Source organism: Hypanus sabinus, unplaced genomic scaffold, assembly GCF_030144855.1.
Source record: "Hypanus sabinus isolate sHypSab1 unplaced genomic scaffold, sHypSab1.hap1 scaffold_954, whole genome shotgun sequence".
Classification (NCBI taxonomy): Eukaryota; Metazoa; Chordata; class Chondrichthyes; order Myliobatiformes; family Dasyatidae; genus Hypanus; species Hypanus sabinus.
In genome coordinates, this window is record NW_026781809.1 from 119,503 (window position 1) to 136,701 (window position 17,199).

The window sequence follows — 17,199 nt, forward strand, 5'->3', positions numbered from 1 at the left end:
GTATCTTCTTTTAGCTTTTCCAATTTCTTTCTTAAGATTCTTCTTACATTCTTTATATACCTCGAGCACCTCATGTACTCCATGTTGCCTGTATTTGTTGCAGATATCTCCCTTTTTCCGAACCGGGTTCCAAAATCCCTTGAAAACCATGGCTGTCTCAAACTTTTAACCATTCCTTTCAACCTAACAGGAACATAAAGATTCTCTACCCTCACATTTTCACCTTTAAATGACATGATTTCTCTATTACATCTTTCCCATAAAACAAATTGTCCCAATCCACTCCTTCAAAATCCTTGTGTATCTCATCAAAGTTAACCTTTCTCCAATCAAAAATCTCAACCCTGGTTCCAGTCCTATCCTTCTCCATAATTATATTGAGACTGATGGCATTGAGATCTCTGGACCCGAAGGCTCCCCAAACACATATCTCAGTCACTTGCCCTATCTCATCAGTTGAAATATTCAACACATTAATTCCCCAGGAATATTCACAACAGTGTAGATATGTTTAAAGTCGTTTCACAGTGCTTTGTCCAATGCCCGACAGTTTCCCTATCGCAGATCTTTCGTAAGCATAACAACACACAAGATGCTGGAGGAACTCAGCAGTTTAGGCAGCATCTATGGAACTGAAAAATAAACCGATATTTCGGGCTGAAACACGTAGTGGAATTAGAAAAGGGAATGAGGAAGAGGCCCGATCATTGATTTCGAAGATACGGGTTGTTGTTCTGCTTGACTCTTAGCTCAATGTCTGCGTGCAAGCAGATGCTGGTTCGCTTACATTTCTCAGAACAGGGCGCGGCCTTTATGCTGAAACCAGATCTTATCAGCAATTCACCCTTATGCGGGTGTGGAAAAAAAAAGTCACATCAAAATTGTATTTTACTCTTTCTGCTGCAAGGTAATGCCATAGAATCTTTAACATCAATGTAAAAAAAATACCGAGGGTCGTCAACCAGCACCTTTAGCAGTTACAGTTGTTGCCCCATTTGCTGCGAGTTTAGAGCATTTAATGTTCACCTCAAGCTCGCATCATCTGCTGCTGTTTATTTTTTTTTCATGATGTTTTTAAGTATATACATACAATAACGACATTCCACAAAATAAAGACCGTTATCACGTGTCTGGAAGCTGGTTCATTCCCAGACACAGTTACCAGTAAACGTTTAAATAGTGTTGATGTATGGGTGAGAGTGAGTGGAAGGGGCACAGTGATGTGGATGTTCAGGGGTGATCAGAGGGAGGGGTAGCCCAGAATGTGGTTGTGGAACTTGGTAAAGCCGTAGATGTGTTTCACTCTCTGAGGCAGATAGGGTGAGAAAGAAGGTGGGAGGCGAGAGAGAGACAGCTAGGAAGAGAGAAAGAAAGACAGCAGAGAATGAGAGGATGAGGGTAGGGAGAGTGCGGAGGACAGAGAGTGGAGACAGTGCGAGTTAGAGGAGGAGGTTGTGAGAGAAAGAGACTCGGGGATGGTGAGAAAGGGAGAGAGCAAGGCGAGTGAGATAGTAGGGAGGGGTGTGGAGTAAAGGGAGAGAGAGGGTGGAGAAAGCGGTAGGGAGAGAGAAATCAAAAGGTGAAGTATGATATGATGATGTACTGGTGGTGATATGACTAATATTTAAGTGCAATAATAATTGAAGGACAGGAGGATGAGCTACTGTGGCCATTAGACTTGTTTGCCGGACGGCAGGGCTGGCAGCTCAGAATTACCGGGTTCCGTTGTTTGAGATGCAGGAATGTGGGAGGGGTTAAAAGGGGCTTGTGGCGTTCCTATCTCGGGGAAAATGTCATGAGACTGCTCAGTCAGGGCAGCCTGGAGAATTCTTCCACATAGAACATAGAACAGCATAGCACACGAACAGGAAATGCGGCCCACAATGTAGTGCCAAAGCAAATCAAAGCACACAAACACTAATCCCTCCTACCTGCACTATGTCCATATCCCCAAACTTCCATACATCCATGTGCCAATCCAACCGTCTCTTAAAAACCTCTCATGCCTTTGCCTCCATACCAGGCAGCACTTGCTCCGAACACGACTCTCTGAATAAAGAGACTTACCCCTCACATCCCACTTGAATATATCCCTTCTGCCTTCAGCGTCTGCCCTCGAGTATCAGACATTTCAACCTTGGGAAACTGATAACCCCTGTCCAATCCATTAAAGCCTCTGATAATATTTTAAAACTGTATCAGATCTCTCGTCAACTTTAGTGCTCCAGTGAACTACACATTTATCCAGCTCCTCATGGTAGCTCACATCCTCGAAAGAGCAGCATCCTTGCAAACGTCCTCTGCACCCCCTCCAAAGCCTCGACTACAGTGGAATGACCAGAAATGTCCCAGTGCTCCAAATCTGGCCTTACTATAATTGGACCTTAAGATATAGGAAATAAGTAGGTCATTCGGCCCATCGAGTCTGCTCCCCTATTCAGTCATAGGCTGATCAAACTCTTCTAGTCATCTACATTCCCCTGCCTTCTTCCCATACCATTTGATGCCCTGGCTAATTAAGAATGTCTGTCTCGGCCTTCAATACCCCAATGACGGCCTCCAGAGCCGCTCGTGGCAACAAATCCGACAGATTTACCAGCCTCTGACTAATGGAAGTTCTCCACATCTCAGTTTGAAAAGAAAGTCCTTCAACCCTGAAGTCATGCCCTCTTGTCCTGTAATAGAACATAGACATTGAATAGTACAGCACAGTACAGGCCCTTTGGCCCACAATGTTGTGCCAACCCTCAAACTCTGCCACCCATATACCACCCCCCCCCACCTTCAATTCCTCTATATACCTGTCCAGTAGTCTCTTAAACTTCACTAGTGTATCTGATTCAGGCAGTGCATTCCACACACCAACCACTCTCTGAGTGAAAAACCTTCCTCTAATATCCCCTTGAACTTCCCTCTCCTCACCTTAAAGCTATGTCCTCTTGTACCGAGCAGTGGTCCCCTGGGGAAGAGGCGCTGGCTGTCCACTCTGTCTATTCCTCTTAATATCTTGTACACTTCTATTATGTCTCCTCTCATCCTCTTTCTCTCCAAAGAGTAAAGCACACAGAGAAACACGACTTACAGGGACGCCCTTCGGCCCATCTAGCCCATGCGGAAACCATTTAAGCTGCATTATACCAGCCCGCTGCAGCTGGATCATAGACCCCCGGAAGCCTCCTATCCGTGTACCCGTGCAAACATCGCCTAAACGTTGGAATCGAGCTCGCACGGACCAGTCGTGCTCGCAGATCATTCCACACTCTCACGACCTTCTGAGTGAAGGCGTTCCCCCTCATAATTCCCTTAAACTTCTCACCTTTCACCCTTAACCTTTGATCACTGTTTGCAGTCCCACCCAACCACAGCGGATAAAGCCAGTGAACCTCCATCAAATCCCCTCTCAATCTTCTACGTTCATTAGAATCCTGTCCCATTCAATGTTTCCTGAAACCAGAGGCCCCGCAGACCCAGGAGCATCTCTGTGAATGTTCCCTATGCTCTGTACACCTTTCCCGTAAGTAGGTCACATCCGTAAGGGGCCGGGGTCAGGTTCCATGCCCCAAGCGGAGGGCAAGAGCCCGAGAGAGGGCAAAACGGGGCGGGGGAATAGCTGAGAGGGGGGAGGGGCATGTCGGAGGGGTGGGGGAGGGGCCAGATCTTTATAAGCGGCCGTGACAAGTGGCGAGAGAGAGGGAGAGAGAGAGAGAGTCAGCGAACGAACGAGTGCAACAGAGAGAGAGAGAGATGGCACCAGTCTGGACAAAAGAACAGCCGGCCACGACAGAGGTCCATAAGGTCGCAGATGAGGTTTGTTCCAAACTCTTCCAGAACCAGGAGCACAGTCCTCCCCACTCCCACACCCCTTAAACTGCCCTCCTCGGGGGGATAGAAGAGAGAGGCGGGGTCAGAAATTAAATAAAATATATATTTATATTTATATCTCCAGGCGAGATAGGAGAAGGAGGGCAGAGGAATTTTCGAGCACGGAGAGGGAGAGAGAAGGAAAGAGCGGGAGGTAGAGAAGTAGAGGTACGGAATAGACAGTGGAAGTCCATTTGGAGCAGGGAGAGGAGAGGATTGAGTGTAGGACGGGGTGAATAATGGCGACAGTAACAGGGCGGAGGCTGGATGAAGGGGAAGATTGCGGAAAAATTGTGAGGGGGCGATATATGGGAGAGGAAAGGGGAGGGAGGTAGAGGGAGACGGAAGAAAGGGGGATGGGAAAGGGAGGGGGACGAGAGAGGGAAGGAAGGAGGAGGAGAAGGGGGAGAGTGAGTGTTTGGATTAGAGGGCGGGAGGAAAATTGGAGAACGAAACGGAATGCGGGGGGCAGTTAGGAGAAAGGGAGGTGGAAGGAGGAGGAGCCAGGAGTGGAAAGAGGGAGAAATAGCAAGAGTGGGGGAATAGCGGGGTAATTGAAGATCGAACAGAGTGGGGGAGAGAGAGGGGGGAGGTAGAGAGAGAGGGAGAGAGAGACGGGGAGAGGGAGGGGATAGATCAGGGGAAGTGGGGAGAGGTGGGAGGGTGGAGAAAGAGTAGCGGAAGTGGGGACATGCGGGAGAGAGACAGCGATACGGGGAGAAAGAGCAGGGAAAACAGAGAAACGTGAGAGGCAGAGAGCCAGGGAGCCAGGCGAGATAGGGGAGGGAGGGCAGAGGAATTTTCGAGCACGGAGAGGGAGAGGGAAGGAAAGAGCGAGAAGTAGAGTGCGCGAGCGAGAGAGAGAAAGTGAGAGGGAGAGAAAGAAGGCAGAGACACGGATAAAAGGTGAGAGTTCCAGCAGGGGAATTGGAGAGATTGTAGACTGATACAGACGGGAGAGGGAGAAGAGCGAGAGCGAGACGGGAAAAGTGTGAGAACGAGCAGGGAATGTGGAATGAGGGAGCAGAGAGTGAGGCGAAGGACAGGGCAGGAGAAGGGGAGAAAGATCAGTGACGGAGCGACAGAGATGTAGAAAAGCCTGGCCAGGGTAAAGATTATAGAGGCACACAGAAAGAGGGGGAAAGAGCAAGGCTGGGCGAGAGAGCGGTAGGAGAGAGAGACGTTGAGGGGGGTGAGAGAGCAGGGGAGGCGGAGAGGGGGGAAGAGGGAGACGGTGAGGGGGTGAGAGTGCAGCGGAATCGAAGAGAGAGGGAAAAGGGAAACGGTGAGGGGGGTGAGAGAGCAGGGAATGTGGAGAGAGAAGAAAGAGAGAGACGGTGAAGGGTGAAAGAGCAGGGGAGGCGGAGAGGGGGGAAGAGGGAGATGATAAAATGATAGATCAGAGAGAGACGAGGAAGAGTGGGGCGTAAGGGTACGAGGTGGGGAAAGGCGAGAGACGGAACGAGGTAAAGCGGTGAAATGGAGGGAGGTGAAGTAAAAAATAAATGGTACCGCCACCCGCTTCCGGACACCCTTCCTCGTCCCGCTCTGTCCTCCCCGGGAGATACAGAAGTTTGTGTTGTTCCTGTCCAGGTGAAATCCGACGCGGAGAGTCACATCCACGCCTTAGAGCAGATATTCGTCGCGAAATCGTACCGTGAGCAGGACCAGACCATCATGCTGGGAAAACTTCTACTGATCAAGGTGGAGTTTCCACACAGAAGCCGGAAGGGAGCAGGGGTGTGAGGGGAATGGAGACCGGGAGAGGGTGGGAGGGGAATGGAGACCGGGAGGGGGTGGGAGTGGAATGGAGACCCGGAGAGGGTGGGAGGGGAATGGAGACCGGGAGACGGTGGGAGGGGAATGGAGACCGGGAGGGGGTGGGAGGGGAAAGGAAACCGGGAGGGGGTGGGAGGGGAACGGAGAGCGGGAGAGGGTGGGAGGGGAATGGAGACTGGGAGGGGATGGGAGGGGAATGGAGACCGGGAGAGGGTGGGAGGGGAATGGAGACCGGGAGAGAGTGGGAGGGGAATGGAGACCGGGAGGGGGTGGGAGGGGAATGGAGACCGGGAGGGGGTGGGAGGGGAATGGAGACCCGGAGGAGCTGGGAGAGGAATGGAGACCGGGAGGGGGTGGGAGGGGAGAGGTGTAGGGGAGGTTAGGATTATCAGAGTCGGGAAGTGTGGAGGGGCTAGGAGGGGAATAGAGCTCGAGAGGTGTGGGATGGGAATGGAGTCCGGGAGGGGGTGGGAAGCTAGAGGAGTACGGGAGGTTAGGATTAACAGAGACGGGAAGGGAGCAGCTTTGGCAGGGTAATGGAGACCGAGAGAGGGTGGGAGGGGAATGGAGACCGGGAGCGGGTGGGAGGGGAATGGAGACCGGGATGGGGAGGGAGGGGTATGGAGACGGGACGGGATTGGAGACCGGGAGGGGCTGGGAGCTTAATGGAGACCGGGAGGGGCTGGGAGGGGAACGGAGACCAAGAAGTGTGGGATGGGAATGGAGATCGGGAGGGGTTAGGAGGCGAGAGGTGTACGGGAGGTTAGGATTAACAGAGACGGGAAGGGAGCAGCTCTGGCAGGGGAATGGAGACGGGGATGGGTGGGAGGAGAATGGAGACCAGGAGGGTGTGGGAGGGGAATGGAGACGGGGAGGGGTGGGAGGGGAATGGAGACCAGGAGGTCTGCCAGGGACGTAGATGGGGTTGGGGAGAGGGAGTAAGATGGAGATGGGGACGGACGTAGCGGAGCAAGTGCATGACGGAGAGTTCAGGAGATGTAGGAGCTGGAGGGGGTGACGAGACGAGGACAGGTTCAGGGGAGGTAGGAGGTGACGGAGACCGGGAGGGTTTGAGGGGAGAGATGGGATGACAGTGAAGTGGACGGGGTGGGTCAGAGACGGTGAGAAGTGTAGGGGTCGGAGCGTGTGACGGTGTCGGAGAGGGGTTTAGGGGAGGGAGGGGTTGACGGAGACGGGGAGAGGTGTAAGGGAGGTTAGGATTATCAAAGCCGGGGAGGGATGTGGGGGAGGGAGGGACGATTAAAACGGGGCGGTAGTGTAGGGTAAGGAGGGGTGATAGAGACTGGAAGGGGTGCAGGGGAGGGAGGGTTGAAGGAGTCGGAGAGGGGAGCAGCGAGGGATGAAGTGGCGGGGATGTGGAGGGAAGTCTCGCGAGAGCGCGGGTCACGGAGGTGGCAGTGGGAAGGGGGTTAGCGGACGGGACTCCCATGACTAACCGAGTGACCCTGCCCACAGGTCGATATTGGAAACCCCAACAACTTCGTCCACATGGAGGTGTTCGTACCCAGTAACAAACTGCCAGTTCTGGTGGCCATCCAGGAAAACTTCAGTAACTGCGCTCCGCTGGAACCCTTGGTCTGAGAAACGAGAGTTTCCTGACCGATGCCAACCCCTCGCTGTGCTTGCGGCCCACCCCTCGGGAATATTCCCCTCCCTCCCTGCAAAGCTCATCACACGGGGTAGTTGGGACACCCTTCAGCTACCCACAGTTTAATGCGGGGTTTGGTTCTTCCTGTGCACAGATCCCAGACACACTCCCACCTCCCCCAGACCCTACACACACACCTCCCCCCCGCCAACTCACCGACACGTCCCGCGCTCCCGGAATACCAGCAGACCCACCTCTTCAGCTCGCTGAGGCCACCTGAACCGTCAGCTGTTCGACGCACAAGCTTTTCGCTAATAAAACGCGTTGATCCGATTGGCCGTCTGGTCGTCTTTAACCATCCCCTCTTTCGGATGCTGGGGGCGGGGGCAACGCTGCGGGGCAGTTAGTGCGGATGTGTGAGGGAGAGGGGGAGCTGGACGTATGCGGGCAGCTGACCTACAGTCTGACGGAGATCCAATCGGAGGCAGGCGGTCACGGAGACAAGGGGAGGGGGCGCGGTTCGAGGTGGCGTGTGGAGGGGAATCACTGCGAGGTGTGGATGGTGTCAGTGGGATGAGAGGGCGGGGTGAGTGGGAGGTGGGCGGGATGAGAGGAAATAGAGGGCGGGGTTCGTTGGAGGACGGTGTGCGTTAGGGACGAGGGGCGGGGTTTGCGGGAGGAGAGGTCGGGCTCAGTGGAGAGAGGGGGCGAGTGGAGAGAGCGGTTCGTGTTGTACAATCTGCGGCAGGGAGCGCCTAAGAGGGACACTTTTCAATCGGGGCGGCGATGGAGATTTTCAAAGCCAGAGTTTCGGGGCAATTCACGAAGAAGAGCTCCGACCAGCGACCAGCCGGCCTCTGGGATTGGTTAGCTGGAGCAAGTTAAAGGAAGGCTGTGCCAAGCGCGGCGGCGGTGGTTTGCGTGGTGTTAGGTACACGCAACCCTGGGGAGAGTTCCTGTTACATGCTCGCCACCCTGTAAAACTATCAGCAGCAATTGGACACACCTCATTTTGCAGTTGACAGTCTCTATTTTACGAGTAACTTCTAAATTTAGCAACTTAAAGCAGGTTAAAAAGATAGCAGAACTATGCAAACGTAAATGTATAGATAAATTTCGCCAAGCAAATTGAAACTCGGGTGGTAATCGTTACAGTCTTACGATGGGATGTTAGAAAGTTCAGTTCAGTTCAAATGTACAGAGTTGTTGTTGTTGTGTTGAGGGAGATATTTGTAATCCAGGGCGAAATTAGGCCACAGTTAGGCCTAGTTCTAGTTTGGCCACACTTGGAGTACTGTGTCCAGTTCTGGTCGCTCAGTATAGGAACGATACTTAGAGGCTACTTGGAGAGAGTCCAAAGAGTGATCTCTTTGTTTCAAACGTTCCTCTCCCCTCCCCGTCTCTGCAAACTTCGTCCAGTTGCAGCAACTTGTGAGAGTCAGTTATCAATACTCGGGATCGATCTCAACTCACCCTTGTGCGCTGTCGGAAGTCCCACTGTGTGTGACTCCGCGAGAAAGACAGCTCACCTTGCTTAAACACACCCAGACTGAACACCAGCTGCCCATCATGTAACTGCTTCCTGCTTCTCCCCACCGATGGCAACCCAGAAGCCGACAGCAGTTCTGGTAGGTCCTGGTGTAATTCCAGAGAAATAGAAACACGAGCTGTTCGCCATAGCACAGGAGCAATTTTTGTCGTCAGCAGAAATCCAACGGCGTATAAATGTTAGTCTCATGCTTTCGGCGTTTTAAAGGGACAGTCTACAGAAAGAGTGAACCCTCGGAGTACATGACGTTGGACAGAGTCAGAGTGGTCATCTTGAGATCGCTGAGGCCTCAGGCAGAGAAAGCAAAGGAAAGTAAAGCGCGACGTTTAAGTCTTGTCCCCTCCACCCACTTTATAACCGCTCCGCCGAGACAGTGGAGATGTCGGGCAGGAGAGCTGAATGCTCCTTTTGCAGGGAGGCGTCCCTTCTCGCTGACGACTGCAACTGCGAAACGTGCCTCTGTCTGCAGCTTATCACAAGCGAGATTAGGATCATCTGAGGCACCATTTACAGGTTGCTCTGCACAGGCTCATGAGAAGTACAACAAATACACAGAGCGCGAACTCTCCAGGGCTGAGGGTACTATTTCCATCTGTTTTTGGTGCTAAGAGAGAAAACAAACATCAATTTTAGATTGCGAAAACACATCTTTGTTTTTTTTTGGAAATGATGACTGATCCACACTCGGAATCGTTCCGGACGCTGTCTCCATATTGAACATTGGTTTTGGTCCAATATTCTGACATCATGTCGATGCCATTCGTCTGTAATCCGTACAGACAGCATGGAGTTCAACTCACCACGCAAGGAGATCTGGGAGTCACCTGCTTCCGGAGAGGGCTGAACAGGAAAGGTAAAGTGAATGAACGCGAATTCAGCTACTGGAAATGGTCATTGAATTAGTTACTAAGATACAGAACCCCAGTCCCGGCTCTTCTACCATTTCTGACTGCATTTGCATCCTCCAGTTTCCGCTATCACCAGGTCTTCTGTTCGTTCATGTTTTAAACTTAAAAACTTTGCAGGCGTAAATTCACCACTTGGATCACAACATATCCCCATCCTTTCCGCCCTTTCAGAAATCTGCTTTTGCCCGCCCCCCGCCTTCGCTCTAACATTAAATTTGTGTTCATTTTATCAAGCAGACTAAAGTACAATATTTCTGTTTGAGCAGATGCTCTCTGTCCTGCTGAGTATTTCGCGTCTTGCGCTTTGTTTTCGACCTTCCAAAGTGTATTACTTCACTCCTTTCTGGATTAAACTTCATCTGCCACTTCTCAGCACAGTTCTGCTTCCTGCGGATATCACCTAGGAAAATCGTCCGCTCTCTCACCCGTCGTGTTATCTCAAGCTCCCTAGCCCTCCCTTCGACTCTCTCATCCAAACCGTTCGCAACAAGCGGCCATCCCAGAATAGAAGAGACCCCAGCGACACACCACTATTCCATGACGCCCATGCAGAACGCCTGTCCGCTATTGCCACCGTTTTTCTTCTCTAACCAATCAACCCACGCAGCCAAGTTTCTCTCGGCCCCGTGAATCCTGACATTCCGAATGATCTCATCGTTGGGAACCTTGCCCAACACCTCACTGAAACCCTGATACATCACCGTTTACATCGGACACAACTGGACGCTCGGCTACGATTCTGACCTTCTCTGGTCTATCAGTAAAATGAAAATAAAATGTTGATTAGAGTAATATCCTGGTGGATCCGGGACCTCCTCTAGTCCATCTCTACAATGGGATATCCGATACAAATTAACGCGGTTGTCTAACTGTGGACTGACAGTAAACTTGCATGCCCGGTTCAATTCTGACCTTCTCCGGCCTATCTACAAAATGGGAATACCTGTCTAGTAGAATAAAATCCGGTACAAATGATGGTTGCTGGTTACCTGTGTACTTGCAGTAAACCTCCACGTAGGTCTCTCCAGAGCCATTGCTGAAAGAGTTGCTGACGATGCACTTGTACGTCCCGACGTCGTTTCTGTTCACGCTGATTATAGTCAGTTTCGCCCTGTCGGGAGATGTAAATATTCTGCCGTTTTCCCGGATGGGTTGGTTGTCCTTGAACCATGTCCGTATCTGAACAGTGCCCGACGCGTCGCAACTCAGTGCGATGGTATCGAGGTTTTCCAGGGGAGTGGAATTATTTGTCACCACGGCAACCCCGGTCACTGTCTCTGTAAATACAATTAAAATGCAAATAGCTTTCACTGGGTTTTATCTATATCATGTACATAATATTTGGATGCTGCCAACTGAGCATCGTCGCCATTGCCAGCTCTTATCCCTATGTGCTTCTTCACAGGAGAAGTCAAAGCTAACACAAAGGCCAAAAGGAGGGTGTACAATGGAACAATCATTACTGGGATGTAAAATGATTGGGAAGTTTTAAAAAAAATAACAGAAGGCAACTAAAAGGTCATTAAGAAGGAAAATATGGAATTCGAAAGCACTCTAGCCAATCATATTAAAGAGGATATGTAAGGTTTCCTCAGATTCGTGAGGTGTAAAAATAGACACGAGAGTGGATATCAAACTGCTGGAAGTCGAGAGAGGAGAGGTAGTGTTTGGCAACAACAAACTGGTGGAAGAGCTGAATAGGTATTCTGCATCATCCCTCACTGTGGAATTCACTGGCGATATGTTGGACTTTCCAGGTATCAAAGTTCATGCAATGAAAGCATTCATTCCCAGGGTACGGGAATATAAAAACAAGGAGAAAATGCTGAAATGTTAGAAACCAGTGGTGAGGCCCCACTTGGAGGATTGTGATCTGTTTTGTATAACCTTAACCACGTAACAATTACAGCACGCAAACAGGCCGTCTCCGCCCTTCTAGTCCGTGCCGAACGCTTACTCTCACCTAGTCCCACCGACCCGCACTCAGCCCATAACCCTCCATTCCTTTCCTGTCCATATCTCTATCCAATTTTACTTCATGTGACACAACAGTCACCCATATAACAATTACAGCACGCAAACAGGCCGTCTCGGCCCTTCTAGTCCGTGCCGAACGCTTATTCTCACCTAGTCCCACCGTCCCGCACTCAGCCCATAACCCTCCATTCCTTTCCTGTCCATATACCTGTCCAATTTTACTTCGAATGACACAACTGAACTGTCACCCATAATACAATCACAGCAGGGAAACAGGCCGTCTCGGCCCTTCTAGTCCGTGCCGAACGCATTCTCGCTCCTAGTCCCACCGACCCGCACTCAGCCCATACCCCCCCATTCCTTTCCTGTCCATATACCTATCCACATTGTTTTCTAAAATTGTGCCCCTTTCTGCGGAAAGGATGTGTTGAAACTGGAGGCGTTTCAAAGGAGCTTCAGCAAAATCATTCCAGGATTGAACAGCTTTTCCTGAGAAGAGGGTTTGTCGGCTCTGGCCACCATCCACTGGAATTCAGAAGAATGTGGAGGTAATCTCACGGAAACCCATCGAGTTGTGAAAGGCCTTTTCTAGAGTGCACATACAGAGGATGTTCCTTATGGCGGGAGGGTTCAACACCAGAAGGACAACCTCTGAATAGAGTGGCGTCCTTTGAGAACGGAGACGAAAGGGAATTTATTTGAATTGAATGTGGTGAATCTGGGAATTATGTTGCATAGGCAGCTGGAGAGGCCATGTCGTTATGTAAGTTTAAAGCTGAGGATGATAGATTCTCGATTGGTCAGGGCATGAGGGATATGCGGAAACGCCTGTGAATGGGACTGAGAGGAATATTGGATTAGCCATGATGAAATGGCGGAGCGGACTCCATTGGCCAAATGGTCTAATTCTCTTTCCCATGCTGTATCGCCTTGTAGTCTTAACTGCAGCAATTAACCATTTGCAATCCAATCCGCAATTCAAATCAAATCCGATTCACATCTTCATCAATACTCTTATTCATAAATATGCACCGTCGTCAAACGATATTGTCAGACGATATTCTAATCGGGCTCAGGCACTTAGTTGAATTATTCGGGCTGACGGCACCAACACCATTAGTGATAGGACCTCAGCAAAGGGAGGAACGGACGACCTACCGAACACATTGATTTCCGCGGTTGAGGCATTATTCCTTTTTGTAGCCATGTTATAGGCCTCAAAAGTTTACTTTCCCGTGTGGCTCACAGAGATGTTGTCGAGGACGACCTCCTCCCCACTTGGTCCGTGGGCACCGTTCAGTTGCCAGTTCAATTCAGCGCCTGGGCGGGACTCTGTGGAACATGTTAACCTGATGGTGCTTCCGGCAACGTGAAAAGAAGAGTCCGGAATTTGTGGAATTTGTGGCCACGTGCAGTTGTGAAGGTCAGGCCATGGGGGGTATTTAAGGCAGAGATTGATAGGTTCATGACTGGACATGGCATCAAAGGTTACAGGGAGAAGGCCGGGAATTGGTGTCGGAGAAAAGTTAAAAAAAAAATGATCGGCCATGATTGACGGGCGGAGCAGTTTCGATGGACCAGACGGCCGAATGCTGCTCCTATGTCTCACTGTCGTTTGAATTTCCTTTGGCTGTCAGACTCTGTGAGGATCTATCCTGGGCCCAACATATTGATGTAATTGCACTGAAGGCACCGCGACCGCCATTTTTCTTAAGGAGACCTAGTATGTCACCAGAGATACTCGCCAGTTTCTACAGATGTACCGTGGGGAGCATGCTAACTGTTTGAGGACGTTCTGGTCTTGGACCCAACACGTAGGTGCAATAGCGACGATTGCATGGCCGCGCCCCTACTTCCTAAGGAGACTGCGCAGACTGGGCATGACGTCTAAAACTGCGACAAAGGTCGATGGATGTGTAATGGTGAGCTCATTGACCTGCTGCCTCATGGTCCGGTGTGATGGAAATTAATGCCTTGGAACGGAAAATCCTGCAAAGTGTATTGGATACAGCCCGGTCCATCACGGTAAAGCACTCGCAACCATTGAGCGCATCTACATGAAGCGCCGTGGTAGGGAAACAGCATCCGTCATCAAATAGCCTCACCACGCAGGACTTCTCGCGATGCTGGCATCAGGTAGAAGCTGCGAGAAACTCAGTGCTCGCTGCCCTCGGTTCAAGGAGAGTTACCACCCTTCAGCCATCAGGCTGATCAAATCGGATGACTGCACTCACCTGCCCATCCAGTGATAACCAGTGATCTCACTTTAAGGACACTTTATCTCGTCATTTCATGTTCTCCATTTTTGTTAATATTTGTTTATATTTTTAAATCTGCACAGTATGTTGTCCGGTCCACTATCGTGTTCTTCCTGTTATAGTTACTGATCTGCAGCTTTACAGAGTACGAGTGAGAGTTGAACAGTCCGTAACGTGGGACTGGCAGGGTGCACTGGTGGCCCGTTTCTGCATCACAGCCACCTATGCATGTCCGAGAGGAACTCTAATCTAAATCTAATGCGGAACTATGTTGCTCACCCGCTATAGTTTTGTTCAATCGGAAATAATGCATCTCCCAGCAGCGAACAGGGAAGGTTATATTGTATTCTATCACACCAGAAATAAAATGAAAGTTATAGTCCGAGATCGCATGATTCTGTATAACTCTGTCTCACTTACCAATGATACGCAGAGAGATAGTCGCTGAGGTCATGGAGCCACTAGTTGGAACCATATTCACACGGTATTCCCCACCGTCAGACATTTTCACCGACTTCAGCAGAAGCGACCCTGTGGACGTGAATAGCTCAGTCCGCGATGTGTAGGCGTTGTCAATAGACACGGTTTGGCCGATCCACTGGGCGATTGTTCTCCCATTAAAATTCCAGCTTCCACTGGTGACCACGGCCGACGGCCGTACCGACAAGAACGCATTTCTCCTGACGGTGACATTTATCTGGCTGAACTCGAGAATGGTAAACTGCCGAGACTCACCTGAGAATGAGAAAATCGTAAGAGTGAAAAGTGACAGATGCGGAGAGACTCGAGAACTGCAATTAGCTCAATCGACACTGATAGTCATATCGCCTCTTATAAACTGCCCTTCTATCCTCTGACCACCCGCCGTTCTGTTGATTATCTGACCGCTCACTGTTCGAGAGAGTGACCCTCACCCGCCGTTATGTGGAGACAAAGAACGAGAGCTGCGAAGGCCAGTCCCGACATCCCGAGAGAGCAGCGCCGATCTCTGTTACACTCGGAGACTGAGCCGCACTTCCTGGTTTGCGGGTCTGATATCTGGATTCTGACGTCACAAGCGGCAGCGCTGATTGGATCAGAGAGTCTGTACTTTGCTCGAATCTACATCAAATCCTGTGTGTTGTTCTACAACTATCTGCTGCTGTGTTTAATCCGATAATGGCCTCAAAGCGAGTTTCTCTCACCCACCGACATGAAGAGAAAGGGAGAGAGTAAAGTGAACGTCATCCACACGATCCCGAGAGAGCGGCGCCTGTCTCTGTTACTTTCCGAGAGTGAGCCCCATTTCCTGGTCTCCGTGGCAGATGTCGAGAGTGCGTGAGAGCTGTTTGGTTTGCAGAATGAGAAGAGAAGAAAATAAACAAATTTAAGGAGCTGAATAAACAAAAGAATATTCGGCCCTCGAAAATCTGCTGTCATGTTTTACCAGCTGATGTGGCTCTTTCCTCAAAACTTCACTCCTCTGAAGTAGATAGAATGGTTGAGTGTTGTCACCGCACGTCAGCGGCTGGATTCTATTCGGTGATGGAGGAGGTCTGATATCGGTATGTCAACAAAGACTGGGATATGTACGGACCTGCAAGGTGGGGAGCATTCGGACTGTTTCCATCACCGTCTGGTGTGCGGGCTCCAATGCCTGGGTTCCACACAGACTGCAGAGAGTTGTGCACACAATCACATCCATCACGGTACTCGCCTCACCGTAATCCTGGACATCTTGAAAACGTTACGCCTGCAAAAGTCCAGGTCCCCAGTTAAAGACCATCGCCATCGACATTCGGAATATGCTCCCTTCCCAATAGAGCCATCCGGAATATGCTCTCTTATCATTAGTTAGAACCGCTCAATGCTCCCTTCTCATTATGACAATCTGGGATATGCTTTCCGCTCATTACTACCATCCGGAATATGCTCTCTTATCATTAGTTAGAACCGCTCAATGCTCCCTTCTCATTATGACAGTCTGGGATATGCTTTCCTCTCATTACTACCATCTGGAATATGCTCTCTTATCGTTAGTTAGAACCGCTCAATGCTACTCTCCGTTATTACAGTCTGGGATATGCTTTCCTCTCATTACTACCATCCGGAATATGCTCTCTTATCATTAGTTAGAACCGCTCAATGCTACTCTCCGTTATTACAGTCTGGGATATGCTCCCCTCTCATTGTTACCAACCGGGGCTATGCTCTTGTCTCATTACTACCATCCGGGATATGCTCTTTTCTCATTACTACCATCCGGGATATGCTCTTGTCTCATTACTACCATCCGGGATATGCTCTTGTCTCATTACTACCATCCGGGATATGCTCTTGTCTCATTACTACCATCCGGGATATGGTCTTGTCTCATTACTACCATCCGGGATATGCTCTTGTCTCATTACTACCATCCGGGATATGCTCTTGTCCCATTACTACCATCCTGGATATGCTATTGTCTCATTACTACCATCCGGAATGTGCTCTTGTCTCATTGCTGCTATCCGGAAGAAGGTACATGACTCTGAAGACCCGCGCTCAATGATTTACCTGCTGACTCTGCAATCAGATTTCTAAACGATCTATTGATCCATGAATTCGACCTCATAATTCCTCTTCTATTTATTTGTTCATTTACTATTTTGTTGCTTCCTTTATTTATTCGTTCATTCAGTTGTTTACGTATTTAAATAATTTGTACATTTTATGCATGTATTATCTATTTATGTTACGCCGCCTGGCGTTTAAGACAGCAATGATAGCAACTCTCTGACTTGGTCTCCCCGATGGAGAAGGATTCTCCATTGCTGGAGCGGTCATTGCTGGAGTGGGGAATTGTTAGCGTGGGCCGCCTTTAGTTAAACAACCTTTGGCATGATCACGCTTGGACAAACGCAGACGCATGTTCGAAATAAGGAATGAAGTTTCTGGTGATTTGATTTCCTTTCAGTGTTATGACATAGCTATCATGCTGATAATAGATGTGGAGTCAGTGTCGTGTTCCTTGTGTGAGATTTAGGGAAATTGAGATACCTCCTCTATCCCGCATAAATACATCTGCACAATGTGCATCGGGTGCAGTTCCTGAGGGAGCATGTTAAGGAACGGGAGCTGCTGTTCGATGAGCTTCGATTCACACAGGACAATGAGGAGGTGATAGGTAGAAGCTACAGGGAGGTAGACGCCCGAGATGAAGTGGGCAGTTTCTTGGGTGACCGGCAGGAGAGTGGAAGGGAATATGCAGCAAGAGCAGTGCCCCCTTGTGGCCATGCC

The 17,199-nt window shown here is 50.0% G+C and overlaps 2 protein-coding genes across 2 annotated transcripts; one reads left to right on the top strand and one right to left on the bottom strand.

Moving 5' to 3' along the window:
• Positions 1-3,667: 3,667 nt before the first annotated feature.
• On the top strand, positions 3,668-7,796 carry LOC132390569 (cystatin-B-like). Its single transcript, XM_059963177.1, has 3 exons — positions 3,668-3,807; positions 5,455-5,565; positions 7,117-7,796. The coding sequence occupies exons 1-3, from the start codon at positions 3,745-3,747 to the stop codon at positions 7,240-7,242; spliced, it is 300 nt and encodes a 99-aa protein (XP_059819160.1). The 5' UTR covers positions 3,668-3,744; the 3' UTR covers positions 7,243-7,796.
• A 525-nt stretch (positions 7,797-8,321) lies between these two features.
• Positions 8,322-14,936, bottom strand: LOC132390566 (hepatic and glial cell adhesion molecule-like). Its single transcript, XM_059963174.1, has 4 exons — positions 14,856-14,936; positions 14,362-14,676; positions 10,696-10,983; positions 8,322-9,402 (listed from the first exon to the last, which is right to left on the bottom strand). The coding sequence occupies exons 1-4, from the start codon at positions 14,905-14,907 to the stop codon at positions 9,290-9,292; spliced, it is 768 nt and encodes a 255-aa protein (XP_059819157.1). The 5' UTR covers positions 14,908-14,936; the 3' UTR covers positions 8,322-9,289.
• Positions 14,937-17,199: the final 2,263 nt, after the last annotated feature.